Source organism: Ammospiza nelsoni, chromosome 16, assembly GCF_027579445.1.
Source record: "Ammospiza nelsoni isolate bAmmNel1 chromosome 16, bAmmNel1.pri, whole genome shotgun sequence".
In the NCBI taxonomy this organism is placed as follows: domain Eukaryota; kingdom Metazoa; phylum Chordata; class Aves; order Passeriformes; family Passerellidae; genus Ammospiza; species Ammospiza nelsoni.
The window spans coordinates 18,463,722-18,478,209 of record NC_080648.1 but is presented as its reverse complement, the minus strand read 5'-3'; the positions used below and the strand labels follow the sequence as shown (position 1 = coordinate 18,478,209).

Sequence of the window (14,488 nt, the reverse complement as noted above, 5' to 3'; positions counted from 1 at the left end):
GCACTGGAGACCCAAGAGAAATGAAGGCAGAAGGAGCAGCAGGGCCAGCCCAGTGTGCCCAGTGTGCCATCCTGCAGCAGGGCCGGCCCAGTGTGCCCAGTGTGCCACCCTGCAGCAGGGCCGGCCCAGTGTGCCCAGTGTGCCACCCTGCAGCAGGGCCAGCCCAGTGTGCCCAGTGTGCCACCCTGCAGCAGGGCCAGCCCAGTGTGCCCAGTGTGCCACCCTGCAGCAGGGCCGGCCCAGTGTGCCCAGTGTGCCCAGTGTGCCATCCTGCAGCAGGGCCAGGGCTGCAGCAGCTCCTGACTCAGACACCACTGTGGGGACTGGACAGAGGTGCAGATGCCAGGTGGGATGAAGGGCACTGATGGCAGCTGCAGTGCCCAGGAGCTCTGGGGTGTGTACCAGAGGTGCCAGGCAGCACGGCCCGTCCTGCCTGCAGCCAGGAAACATAGGAAACCCAGGAATGTAAAGGACCCTGGAAAGGTTTCCCATTCCTGGAGAGCCTGAGCAGACAGATGTCTGCAGCTGCAGGAGGCACAGCCCAACGAGTCCTCACTCCCAGGAGGGGCTCAGAGAAACACGGGCAGGCCAGAGCCCTCCTGGCAGCCCCTCCATAGCCCAGGATGGCCCTGGAAGACAAGGGGCCCAAACCAGCACCCTGGCAGGCAGCCCCCAGGCTGACCATCACCATGCAGAGATCCAGCACATGGATCAGCAGAGCCCCCAGCACTGAGCAGAGCCCTGCCCAGGGCCTTCCTGGTGCTCTGCACGAACATGGCACATCCCAGCCCTCCCACAGCCCCAGAGCATCACTGCCTGCAGCTCCTGGAGGGCTCAGCCCACCCCAGCACAGGGCAGCATCCCCCGGGTGCCATCCCCAGGCTCTGTGCTGGACACGGAGCGTTTCGTGCACTCAGCGGCAAAACAAAATGAAACGGCATTTCTCCACTTCCCCACCCAGCTCCCATGTCTGGCACTTCTCCCTGTGCTTATTTTTGCTCACATCCTGGTGTTGTTTGATGGCAGAACCCACGGCCTGTCCCAGCCTGCAGGAAAGTTTGGCAGGCAGGGAGCCAGGCATCAGAGCCACAGCAGCTCAGGTGGGAGCAGGCACGGTCCCTGAACAAAATCAAGGGTAAATATTCACCAGTCCAACCCAGAGCAGGGATGCATCCAAACAGCAAACACAGGCAACAGCCTAAGTGCCTGGAAAACATCAGGGACGTGGTAATGAAATGGAAAATTCCCACCCTGGCTGGCATTTCCAGGGGCAGCCGGCTGCACCAGCACACAATGTGAGGAAGCTGCAGTGAAAATCCATCCCTGTGTCCCAGCCAGGCCAGGGATTTGGGCACAGTGCTGGCTCAGAGAGAGATGTCAGAGCTGCTGAGCACAGCTGTGCCACTGCACTGAGTGCTGACCCTCAAACCCCAAGCCCTGACTACTGATCCCAAAACCAGATTCTGAGTATCACATCTCCCTCTACCTGCACACCGCCCCACTGCCCCGGGCAGGTCATGTAAACGCCTCCAGCCTTACACCTGTGAGTAAAGGTGTTCCTGTTTTACTCACAGCTCCCCAGGGCCCCAGTTCCCTCGCTGGGAGTGCAGGTCAGTCCCTACCAGCACAGCACTGCTCCAGTAATTGCAGCTTCTCCTCCAAGCAAAGGTTCAGGTTGGCATCAGGAGAAATTTCCTCCTGGAGAGAATGGTCAGTCATGGCAAGGGGCTGCCCAGGGAGGTGGTGGAGCCCCCATGGCTGGAGGTGCCCAAGGAAGGGCTGGATGTGGCACCCTGTGCTCTGGGCTGCTTGACAAGACACTGATGGCTCACAGGCTGGACTTGATAATCCTGGAGGTCATTTCCACCCTCAGTCTTGGTGTATCTCTGTGATTCCCCTCCAAAGCCTGGCACGACCCACAGGAAGGCTGCAGATGACTTTACCCTTGTCACCACAATATTTCATCGACTGGAGCCTGGAATCACATTTCATTAGGACAGAACGCCCTGCCCGAGACAGCTAATCGATTTAGAGGACACTAATCCAGAAGAAATTTGCTCCTGACCCAGGCAATGCCCATTAGTGGAGCAGAAGGGGGTCTGGCAGGGGGGCTGAGGCACAGCCCCTGCCAGACCAGAGCAGATTGCCTCAGGCACTGGCTCTGCTTCTGGATTAGTTAGTTATTACATCTAATTAGCTAATAGGTGGGCCACAGGGAGCTCCCTTGATTTCCCAAGGGGCAGGAGCAAAGCATTGGGGTGCCCAGGGGATGATGGGCCCAAAAACCCACGTGTCCCAGGTGGGGAGGGGACCAGCACCCTGTCCCTGTGGGCAGGGGGGACAGGAGACCCTGCTGGCACCTCCCAGCCTGGCCATGGCACGGGGCAGTGCCTCCCTTGTCCCCTGTCCCCATCCCACAGCCAGGGCAGGGTCAGCTCCTCAGAACCGCTCTGCTCAACCTCCTTCCTCCTCCTCCTCCTCCTCCTCCTCCCAAGGAGGCTGCGGAAATCCTTTTGTCGCCGGTGCTCCTCCACCTCAGCTGCAAGAACAGGAAAAATCCCACTGTGCTCGCAGGAACATCAGTGGCCAGTGAGTCAATTTTTCCTGCTTGGGCAGGAAAAGAGAAATATAAATTAAAATCTCTAGTGGAGCCTAGGGAGGCATGCAGGGTGAGGACGAGGATGCGCAGCCCAGGGTGTAGCACAGAACCACGGAACAGTTTAGGTGGGAAAAGCCCTCCAAGATTCTCACATCCTGCCGTTCCCCCTGCACTGCCAAAGCCAACAATCACCATTGTCGTCACCTGTAAAACCCCTGCAGGATGGTGACTCCACCACTGCCCTGGGCAGCCTGTGCCAGCATGTAACCACCCTTTCCAGGAAGAAATCACTGCCTTTAACCTGGGCTTTCCCCTGGAATCCATGGGAGAGACACCCAAAGCTCTGCTCTGCAATGGCTGGGATTTTGTAAAACATTGCTTAGCAACCAGCACTCAGCGAGGGCATCGCTCTGGCCAGACGCTGCTTCAGCGAGAAAAAGAATGAAAATCCAGCACAGGGACAATGTAGCAGTGAGAGGAAAAGGCACACACCAGCTCTTTTTACAGGTCACTTGGCCCAGAGAGCCCTTCACACCTCCCTCACTGTGGATCATGGAATGCCAGACTGGTCTGGGCTGGGAGGGACCGCAAAGCTCATCCCATTCCATGGGCAGGGACACCTTCCACTGTGCCAGGCTGCTCCCAGCCCTGCCTGAGGCTGCAGGGAGGGCTGAGGGGGCAGCCCCAGCCCTGGGCTGTCCCTGGTCCCCACGCTGTGCCCACCGCTCCCCGTGCCAGGGCCAGATGGTCTGGAGGCTGCTGTGCTGGAAACCCGCCTGGCACCACAGCACAAACACCCCTTCCCCCTCAGTCCCCACAGCACAGAGCATCCCAGCACACCCCCTGCACCCTGGCATGCCAGGACCCCCCAGCTCCCATGGGGAGCCAAGGCAGAGGAGCCAATTCCCAGCTCCTCCAAGCCATGCTGGAAACCGTCCTTGCCATGAACATCCCCGCCATGAACAGCCAGGGTGATGGAGACCATCCTTGCCATGAACAGCCAGGGTGATACCCTAAAGATCCACCCTTATCAGAGCCCATGGGCCCAGGGCCACCAGCACTTGCACAGAGCAGGTGGAAGCACCTTTGGTGTAGGGAGTGTGCCACGAAAACAGAGAAAACATCCCTGTCCCAGGAAAACATCCCAGGCAGACAGGGCGAGCATCCCTGTCCCAGGAAGAAAGGAAAGCATCCCTGTCCCAGGCAGACAGGGAGAGCACCCCTGTCCCAGGAGAGCAGGGAAAACACCCCTGTCACAGGCAGCCATGGAAAACACACCTGTCCCAGGAAGAAAGGAGAGCACCCCTGTCCCAGGAGAGCAGGGAGAGCACCCCTGTCGCAGGCAGCCATGGAATACACGCCTGTCCCAGGAAGAAAGGAGAGCATCCCTGTCCCAGGAGAGCACCCCTGTCACAGGCAGCCATGGAATACACGCCGTCCCGGCGGTGACAGCCGCTGGCGTGCCCGGGGGAGGAGGAGGGGATGATTCACAGCACAGTGAACAAGCTGTGCAGGTTCCAAGCTGTGCAGGTTCCTACGAGCTCCCCCTTGCTCTGCCTCCCCTCCCACCCACCCACCACGGTCACGCTACAGCGACTCATCACAGCCGGGAAAAGGGGGGATGAAGTAAGCCAAACCAGCCAGGGATGCCTGGCACAGCCTGTCCCCTGTCTGTCCCCTGTCTGTCCCACTGCTGGATGCTGCAAAGGGGCCCAGAATGCCCAAACCAGATCCACAGGGTTGGCTTGGCACCACTGGCACTGCTGCCCCCAGGCATGGTGGGTGACTGAAGCCCCTCTGCCACGTGCAGGAATGCCAACCCCTGAGCAGCCCTGCCCTGGTTTGTGGCTCCTGGGCTCCAGGGAGAAGCACACCCCAATTTTAGGGTGCAAACAAAGGGGTTGGGGGTCCCCCTGTGCCAGCCAGGGAGGGTCTGGCACAGAGCAAGGGCAGAACCAATTTACCCTATGCCATCCCTGGTACTGAATCAGCCACGTGTGCCAACCTGCAGAGAGCACAGGGACAGCAAGCACCGTGTGCCAGCCTGCACAGAGCACAGGGACAGCGCAGGGACAGCAGGCACCTCCCAGCCTCCACAGCAACCATGGGAACAGCATCTCCTCACTCAGATTCCCAACGTCACTGCGAGCTGCTACTGCAAAGCAAAGGGAAAAGGGGAAACCTGAAGAGCCCACCCCTCCCAGCCCACATCCAGGGCACACAGGTGATGCCACGCACGCCACAGGTGATGCCACGCACCTCTGGGTCTGGCAGCACTGCAGACACAAATGCAGACAGATGATTCAGGCTGTGCCAGCACACCTGCAGCCCTGGGAAAACAGCCTCCTGACCCAAATCAGGCACATTGCTCCATGCTGGAGGCACGAGCAGGACACAGCTTGTGGGTGACTCCTGGTCACACAGGGACATCCAACCTGGCCCTTCACAGCCCTGCCCAGAGTCCCTCCCTGCACACAGCTGGGCACTCTCAGCCTCCTCCAGCTCTGGCAGTGCCAGCCCTGCCCCTCAGAGCTGCCCTCTGTCCCAGGCCATCCCCTGCCATCCCAAAGGGCTGGGTTTAGCCTGGCATGGCACAGAGCTCAGCACAGGCCCTGCAGCTGCTCCGGGCTCTGTCCCCAGCCCAGCTATGGGGACACGTGCCCAGAGGTGCTCTGTGGCATGCTCCCCATTACAGAGATCTCCCAGCCCTGTTAACCAGCCCTCTGTCAGCACAGTGTGAAAGATGGAATCACGAACACAGCCTCTCCTGCACACCCAGCCCTGGTGCTCATGGGGCTCTGTCAGTGCTGCTGACAGCCAGACCCAGCCCAGCCCAGCCCCACAGCACCCCCCCAGTGCCTCCTGCAGGAGCCCAGGAGCCCACCCTGCCCTCCCTGGCTCCCTGCAGCAGTCCCCAAACCTGCCGGCACTGTGGGATCCCCTGGGAGATGTGGGAATGTTCCCTGGGGATACAGGGAATACTCCTGGGTGTGAGGATCCTCCTGCATGGACCACAGCCACTGCAGCATCCAGCAGGGAGAGCTCCCTCTGACACTCGGGCAGAGCTGGGTGGGATAAGTGTGCTTCCCTCAGGAGCCAGCCCTGCCATGTGGGATCAGTGTGCAGACCCCAGAGCCAGCCCTGCTGGTCCCCCCAGGGCTCCCAGTGCAGACCCACCATCACCAAGACCACCTCCCAAGCAGGAATTTGTTCCTGCTGCTGATTTCCACTGGGGAGGAAGAGGAGGATCAGCTTGTGCTCAAACTGAAGCACACTATTATCACCTGTCCTGTCCCTCGTTTGAATAAAATCCCAGACAAGTTATTAAAGATGTGGCTGCACAAGCAACACAGGTCATGCAAAGGAGGAGAGAGAAGTCCTTGGTGCCTCTGGCTCTGCTGGTGCAGGACTGGCTGAGCCATAACCATGTCCCACCTCCACAGCCCCAAGTATTCCCTGCACCAACATTTCCTACAGGAATGAAGAGGGAGAAAGGCACCCTGGCAAGGAGAGCCTTGTTACTCATTACACCTCAGCTGGGGGAACAAAGCAGGAAAAAATCAAAGTCAATCATTTTAGCAGCCAAACCCAAAGCCACGTGCTTTCCCTGCGGTTTGCAAGGCAGAGGGAGAGCCCAGGGGGGCAGGAAGGGACTTTCCCCTGCCCATCCAAGCACGGAACCAAGTGTCGGAGCTCCTTGGAAAGGCATGGACGCTCCAGGAAACCCTCCCTGTGGCAAGGCAGTAGCTCCCAGTGCTGGGCAGGACAGGAGGGTGCCAGGCTCAGCCCTGGGCAGGCACAGGTGACTCACTGGGCTGCCCCCAGCACCATCCCTCACAGCACAACACAAGCAGGACAAGTGCCAGCGGTCAGGGTAACCCAGCCAGGGGCTGACTGCTGGTTCTGCAGCCTCCAGCAAGCACAGGGCTCCCTCTGCTCCAAACTGGAGCCTGCAGAGCCCAGCACTCTCCTGCCTGGGCAGGAGCGCAGCTCTGGGCACTCAGGTTTGCACCTGCACAAACAGGGGCTGCTCCTGGAAAGGCCAGACCTAAAGCTGGGCTCCAAGGTGGTGAGAGGGTTTGGGCTGTGGCTGTTTTCTTCAGGGACCAGAAGAGCAAGAAGGATGAAAATAACGTAAGATGGGCTTTGGATTCCTTCTCCCCATCACCAAACACCTGGGCAGGAGGGCCTGTCACCCCAGATGGCAGCAGGTCACAAAGCAGCCCCAGGCTGGGACCATCTCAGCATACCCCGGGGTTTTGTCCCTGCAGAGGCACACAGGGCCCTGCAGGGCACAGCAGCCTGTGCTCCACCTGCCCTGTGCCCACCCAGCCAGGGGCACCAGGTGAGCTGGACCAGGCCGTGGGGAGCAGGATGCACAAACAATGACAAAGTGGCAAAGGGGGCAATCCCCGACAGTTTCCTTATCGAAGCCCAAGCCTTGTTTGTGTCAATTGAACTGAGTAAACACTGGGCAAAAGTTTCACTTTCGCTTCTGCTGCAGATCCAGGGGCAGCTCCATCCAGGACAGGCTCTGCCACCCCACAGCCAGGGGCACAGACACCCCATAGGGGCTCAGTGTCACCGAGCAGCTGCAGAGATGGGGACAGAACGCATGAGCAAGCACATCCCTGAGTCTGGAGCACCAACAGCACCACCAGGAACCATCCCAGCAGCCAACTGCACGTTTAGAGCTGCACCAGAGCAGGATGTGTCCCAGGAAACACGCCAGGGCTGCAGCAAAGCCCTGCTGGCATTCCCATGGGGCAGCACAGGATGCTGCAGGCACACAGGGGGCAGCTCACTGAAATCACACCCTGCAGGCACAGACGGAAGGGACACCACACCTCTGTGACAGCAAACCTCCCAGCTGCTCCCCACAGCCACAGGGGACACGCTGGTGGGGGCAGAGCTGGCAGGGCACCTGTGGGACAGTGCCCAGCATGTGCCCCAGGAAGCCAGGGGGGCCAGAGGGGTTCCCAGGCACTGCAAGACCCAGGTCCAGCCCAGCATCACCCCTCAATCCCATCCCTCCTCGCTGAGCCCTGCAGTGACCTGGCCAGAAAAATGACCCAGAACCCCAAACCAGCCCAGCTGTGCCCTCCCCATGGGAGCCCAGGGCATGGCACAGCCCCACTGGGACCCAGCCCCTGCGCCCTGTGGGGAGGGGGCTCTCAGAGCCGCCCCAGCCCAGCCCCAGCACACAAATTGCAGTTTGTGCCATGGGAGCAGGGCAACAGCCAGGGCGGGGACGGCTTTGGTGGCTTCAAATTAGTCCCTGGGAGTTGGAAAAGGAAAACAAAGCAGCAGAAACGTGGCAGGGCACCAGGCTGCAGGCAGGGCCTGAAGGGGACAACAGCCCCACGGCCACTGGGACACGGAGCCCGACAGCACAGGGAGGAGGAGGAGGAGAGGAGGAGGAGGAAGAGGAGGGTGCCAGGCTCAGCCCTGTGCCACAGCACAAGGGAGGCAGTGGCTGGCAGCCCTGCAGCCCCACATCCTCCATCCCCAGGTGTGCTGCTGGCTTCCCAAAGTGAGCTGTGGGCATCTCCCCATCACCCTCTGGGTGCCCGGGCTCAGCTCCCTCCATGCCAGCACAGGGCTGGAGGTGATACCAGCACAGGGACCAGCCTGCCTGCCCTCACACGGGCACAGGGACATGCGAAGGGATGAAATCCTCCAGCATCCCTGCTCCTGACGGCCAGCACAGCCCCTGTGCTGGATGGAGAACGAGTTTCACGGCATCCAGGCTTCCAGTTCATTATTTATGTCACACTTGAAGTCTCTGCATCTGCAAAACTTTCTGAATAATTTATGGATGGTGGATCAGGGAGGAAGAGGGACACGTTTTGCTGAAAACCAGGTCACTGAATACCAGCCAAGCAGCAAAGGGAGACAATGGAAACAGGCACAGAAACTCGCTGGGGAAAAAGATCCAACAGCATTTATGTACACACAGACACACACACACTCCAGAGATGCCCTTGGCATCTGAGGATATTTAGCAGGACCAGCCCTTCAGCAAATGAGGATCATTTTCAACCTTCTGAATTTATTCTTTCTTCTCAGGGAAGGAGAAAGTGTTGTGAATCATTCCTGTTTCTCTCTGTACCTACACTGAGGGCAAAAGCAGGGCAGAGCAGCCCTTTCAGCAAAGCCTGGCAGAGACTTTGTTCATGTCCTCACTCCAGTCTCACCATCCCTGCATGCCCGTGCCTTGCTCTGCCCAGCTCTGCAGAGGGCTCTTCCTCCCTCCTCATCCTCCTGCCCTCACTGCCCAGCCCAGCAGCCCCACAGTTACACGCTGTTCCCAGCCTGCCCTCAGACAAAGAGGATGTGAAACGTTCAGCCAAAGAGGCAAGAGGAAGGAAAAGGAGAGAGGATATGGCCAAGCCCTCACGTAACTCTGGCTGCAGGCAGGCACTGCCCCAGGGCCCAAAACCCCCAGAGCCCCTCACTCACTCACAGTCCTGAGCCTGGGGTCTGCTGCCCCGGCCTGCCCAGCTCCACAGCCACGAGGCACAGCAGCAGCTGAGGAGCAGCATGGGGACAATGACAGCGAGACAAGGCCACCATGCCCAGCCATGGGGACACAAACCAAAACCACCTGGAAACACCACTGAAAAATAAAAGCTGGCTTAGAAAAGCAAGTCCCTGGTGACAGTCAGGAATGGCCCCAGATGGGCACTGGCTCAGCGGGTGACACGCCAGCCCCTGCAGCAGTGACACAGATACAGCAGCCAGCAACAGGCAGCACAGCACCTCCATCCCTGCAGCTGGACACTGGGATGGGCTGGAAGGGCTCACACAACACAGCAGACCTTGGAGCTGTCACACGGAGGGTGACACAGGTGGGGAGAGCCAGCCCAGATCCCACCCAGCACCAGGGATCAGTCAGAGCCTCACAGCCCCCAAAGTCACCCCCAGAGCAGGAGGAGGATGCACAGAGGGCCCAGAGCATCCCAGCCAGGGAGGGAACACCCCTTCCCAGCCTCCCTGCCCCACATGGCCCAAAGCCTCCCCCAGAGCACCCTGGGGTCACCTCGGTGCCACACGTGCCAGGGAGGTGGCACAGGGCAGGCAGGGCGGGCACTGATTTACCCTGCAGCACAATCAGCATTATTGCTGTCCCTGCAGCCTGGGCACCACTGGAACTCCCCCAGCCCTGTGCAGGAATTAAGGGCTAATCCAGGAACACATTCAATAGGAGCTACAAAACAATTCAGCCATAAAAACATCCTTATCTCCAGAGGCCAGCAGCGCTCTTCCTGCCCGTGCAGCAGAGCCATGGGCATGGCCAGGGGACAGGAGCCCACGGGGGCTCACAGCACACCCCAAAATCCTGCACACAGTGTGCCCAGGGCCAGACAAAGCCAGCACCCCAGCCAGCACCTGCTGCAAGCTAACTGAGTAAGCCAGAGACATCTCACGACTCAGCAGCTCACTCCCAAAATGTATTTTCTGTGAAGAGCAACGCTGTAGGATTTGTTCTGGGGTAAAATGAATGCTACAGGCAGGGCCAGACACTGCTGCCTTCAGCAAAAGCTCCACAGCAGAACACAGCCCAGACCTGCAGAACCGTAAATGCACCCACAGCTGTCGGGTTTGAGATTCTTTTAACCCCAAATGCCAAGAATTGGTACAATGGCAGTCCCTGTGAGCCAGATGTTACCAGCTGCTATTTCAGCACAGAGGAGCTACACCCATGGGGCTCGCTGTGAGATCAGAGGGGAGGGAGCAGAACCAGCCCTTCTGGGAACGGACAGGGTGCTGGGAATGCTTCACCTGCCCGTGCACCCCGGGGTGACCCCGGCCAGGCTGGCTCACGGCAGGTGATGCTGCAGAGGCTCCATGGCACCTGTGTCTGTGACGTGCCCCTGTCACCCCACGGCACAGCCTGGTGACAACATGTGCTGCCAGCGTGCTGGGTACTGGCACACCTGGATAGAGAAACACCCTGTGATTTGGGTGAAATAAACGCAAAAACAGAGCAAACCCCAATGACCCCATGAGGGAACAGCAGAAACACAGCTTGGGGAGCACAGCACCCAGCACAGCACCCGAGGGCACAGCCCAGCCAACGCTGGCAGCCATGTAAAGATGTCCCCAGCCCCAGCCGTGGGGACATGAGCAGCCCAGCCCGGGCATCAGGGAGGAGCGGGACGCTGCCAGCCACAGGTGAGGGCGTCCCCAGCCCCGGAGCCACAGCTGCACCGCTGCATCCCCCTCCCACCCGGTTTGCAGCTCGGCAGCCACCTCCGCTTCCCCTGCAGACAGAGAACAGCCCCGGAGGGGTCCCCTGGTCACAGTCGGGAATGGCCCCGGAGGGGTCCCCTGGTCACAGCCAGGAATGGCCCTGGAGGGACCCTCTGGTCACAGCCAGGAATGGCCCTGGAGGGGTCATCCCGGGGGCTCCGGGCATCCCCACCCTGGGCGGACACGGGACAGAGGCCAGCCGGGAGAGGGGCAGGGGAACCAGGCACCAACGCATCGCCCCAAAAACCGCTCCCAAAGGATGGGACTCTCGAGGGCCGCGGAGCGGGACCTGCTGGGGCAGAACCAGAACCACACACGTGCCAAGGGACGACGGCCACGCACATCCCGATGGAGCAGGGCCGGAGCCCGGCACGTCCCGATGGATGCGCCCTGATGGAGCACACATGCCTGCATGGACCGGGGCAAGGCCGTGCTTGTGTGATGGGCCAGAACCAGGACCGCGCTGTGCCCACGGACCACGGCCGGCATATCCCGGGCACCGCGCACGTCCCGCTGGACCGGACCAGGACCGGGAGCGGGCACGGCCCCAGGCCCGGCCGCAGCGGGGGCTCGGGTGGTCCCGGATGGAGCAGCCCCGTGCGGGGGCAGCGCGGGCCGGGCGGGGCTCGGCGGGCGGGCAGGGGGCGCGGGGTCCCGCAGGGCCGCCCCCAGCCCCGCACTTACTCTTGAGGGCGGCGACGAGCGACTTCCCGTCCTTGATGAGCTCCTTGATGAACTTGTTGGTCCTCTCCAGCTCGGCCTCGTGGAAGCGCAGCCGCTCCCGGAACTGCGGACTGTCCAGGCAGCACTCGCTGAACTCCAGCGCCGGCAGCCCCATGCTGCCCGGCACGGCGGGGGCGAGCGCGCAAAAATCCAGGCAAGATGCAGAACGGAAGGGCTTTCGGGGCGAGGCGCGCGGCCGCCGGTGCGGGCGGGCGGCGGGAGCGCGGTGCCGGTCCAGGCCGAGCCGAGCCGAGCCGGGATCGGGGCCGGGGAGCGGCGGGAGCGGAGCCGCGCGGGGGCGGAGCCGCTGCGGCCGCGCTGGGGCCCCGCCCGGGCCGGGCCCGCCCGCTCCACGCCCCTCACGCTGCCGGCCAATGGGCGCGCTCCGCAGCCGCCTATCCCCGCCTTCTTCGCCCGCTAGACCAATCAGCTGCCGGGGCGGGGCGGGGCCGTGCCCTCCCCGCCGCTCCCGCACCTGGGCCGGAGCCGCCGCTGCGGAGCCGCCTCTGCCCGGGGCGGGCCCGGCCCTGCCCTGCTCCGCTCCCCGCGGCCCTGCCCCGCTCTCCTCCCGCTCCCCGTGACCCGGCCCGGCCCCGCCGCGGGGAAACCCGCGCCCGGCCTGCGGGAGCGCCGCTCCAGGCCGCTCCGCGCCCGGCCGGGAGGCGGCTCGCACGTTTCTGCTCCCATCATCGCACATCTGTGTGGGAGATTATCGCCCGGGCTTAGTGGTGTGATCTGAGAGAATCAAGCCGTAATCTCCTAGAAGGGCTGGATGTGGAGCGGCCGCGGCAGGAGCTGTGGGGCCCTGTCCCCGCACCGTGTCCCCAAAAGCATCGGCCCCGGTGCCGTCACCGCTTCCCTCCATAGAGGACGGATGCCGTCACTGCTCCCCCAGCCGATGGCTGTCGCCATACACACAGCCCCGGTGGCTTCTCCGCACAGCCTTGAGGAGCACGCCAGGAATGCGGCCCGGGCCAGGAGCCTCCTCCTTGCCCGGCCGGGAGCTCCCCGGAGCGGGCACACGGCAGCTGCCCCTCCCCGCGGGGCCGGGGAACTGATCCAGGACAGCGGGACACACCGGCACCGCCATCCCCCGGGCTGGGCACACCCCAAAATAAACCCCAAAACAAACCCGGCACCAGCACGGGCATCCAGGCGGGAGCGGAGTGCCCCAAGCCCCGGGCCGGAGCCGCAGGGATGCCGGCGGTGACCTGTCCCCCCGGGCTGTGAGGCTGTGACCTGTCCCCCCGGGCCCTGACCTGTCCCCCCGGGCTGTGAGGCTGTGACCTGTCCCCCCGGGCTGTGACAAACAGCCACACCTGCGGACAGTCCCCGAGGGGCTGCGATCCCCGCTCGGCCGCCCCGGGGAACGCGAGCCCCGCTGGCCCCGAGCATTCATTGCTGCCAGCCCAGCCGTGACCGGCACCGGGCCAGCGCTCCCGGAGCTCGGTCCGGCCCAAAGCTGGGCTGGCAGCACCGGCTCCTGCCACTCCTGGTGCTAAAAACCTCATCCACCTGTGTTTTGCAGCGGGTGGGTGCAGGCACAGGAGCCTGACACCGGCTCAACCTTTTGTCCCTGTTTTTCAGTCCTCTAAAGCACGATCCTCTTCATCCTCACAACACAGCCTAATTCAGGCTGAGTCACCGCCTTCAAATATGGCTTGTGAGCCACATTTTTTTGGATGAGGCCTCCTAATTATAAAAAAGGATGTAATACTAATTACATGCTTATCTTGTAGGCAGGATATAAAGTTTAATGAGCTGTCATTTACGCCATATGCACCCATAAAAGCATGAGATGTTATTATTTGGATTATGCTCCCTAATTCTACCCTGCACAAAGCCACGGGAGCACTATTTTGGTTTTATCCTTCTCCATCATCATTGTTCATATTTAAAAGTGCTCCAGCACTTACTGCTAATAGAGAAGAACCTATAACTAGATTTATAGGACACTGCCTTAGAGGCTGCAAATATCTGGGGCTTGAAATTGAATTTTTTTCAGCACTTTTCCAGTACCACAGAAAATGATGATGCTCAGACTGTCATTTTCTGATGAGGACAGAATCGAGGCCATACAAAGCTCTGCCACACATACCACTGGAAGTGAGGCCTCAGGCAGGCAGCGAGGAATCTTCTCCCCTTTTTCTGGCTGCATTCAGCAGGAGACACTCGTTGTGTTTGAGCTCCAAATGTGGGAGCAGGGCAGCAGAACTGGGGAGGAAGAGCCAGGGATATCTTCCAGCCCCATTTCCCTGGGATTGTGCATCCAAACTGCAAAAGAATACCATAGAATATCCTGACAAACAGCAGTCATCGAGCCCAGCTCATGGCCCTGCGCAGACACCCCACTAATCCCACCACATTCCTGAGAACGTTTATCACTGAAGGGAAAAATAAGCAAACAAACACCCCAGACTCGCACATCCTCCTGCCTGTGGATACAACAGCTTGCATCCCTCTGTAATCCCTGCCACGTTTGCCTGCTTTGATTTATTGTTCCGAGCAGCTGGGCTGTCTCACCCCCAGCTGGACACGGTGAGGGGATCCAGCAGCACAGGACAGAGCCCCGGCCACAGGCAGCCCTGCTGCCAGCCTCGGCAGGGCTGGGCTCACACACCCTCCCCGCAGAGCCGTGGGAGCTGTGGCTGCCCTAATCCCACACTCCCACCCCCGAGCCGACCTTGACCACACATTAGCACATTCTCCCTCACTCACCAACCCACATCCCACAGCTCGCTCGCCCAGGGAACATCTGCAGAAAACTTCTCCAGCATTAAAATAAAAAATTAAAAAGAGAGAGCAGTTTCTACCTAGATTAGATAGCTCTGGATCAAATAACTGCTGGGGCAGGGTTAGATGGGATATTGGGAAGAAATCCTTCCCTGTGAGGGTGACAGGCCCTGGCAC

General features: G+C 60.8%; 1 protein-coding gene across 3 annotated transcripts in view; it reads right to left on the bottom strand.

The window, feature by feature from the left end:
* Positions 1 to 11,831, bottom strand: part of ARHGAP26 (Rho GTPase activating protein 26) — a 100,715-nt gene extending 88,884 nt beyond the window's left edge. For all 3 annotated transcript variants that reach the window (XR_009419567.1, XM_059483644.1, XM_059483645.1), the window contains exon 1: positions 11,540 to 11,831. Coding sequence is in view for 2 of the 3 variants with exons in the window: in XM_059483644.1 (XP_059339627.1) it covers positions 11,540 to 11,693 (154 nt within the window). In the remaining variant the exon portion in view is untranslated. The remainder of the gene's footprint in view (positions 1 to 11,539) is intronic.
* Positions 11,832 to 14,488: the final 2,657 nt, after the last annotated feature.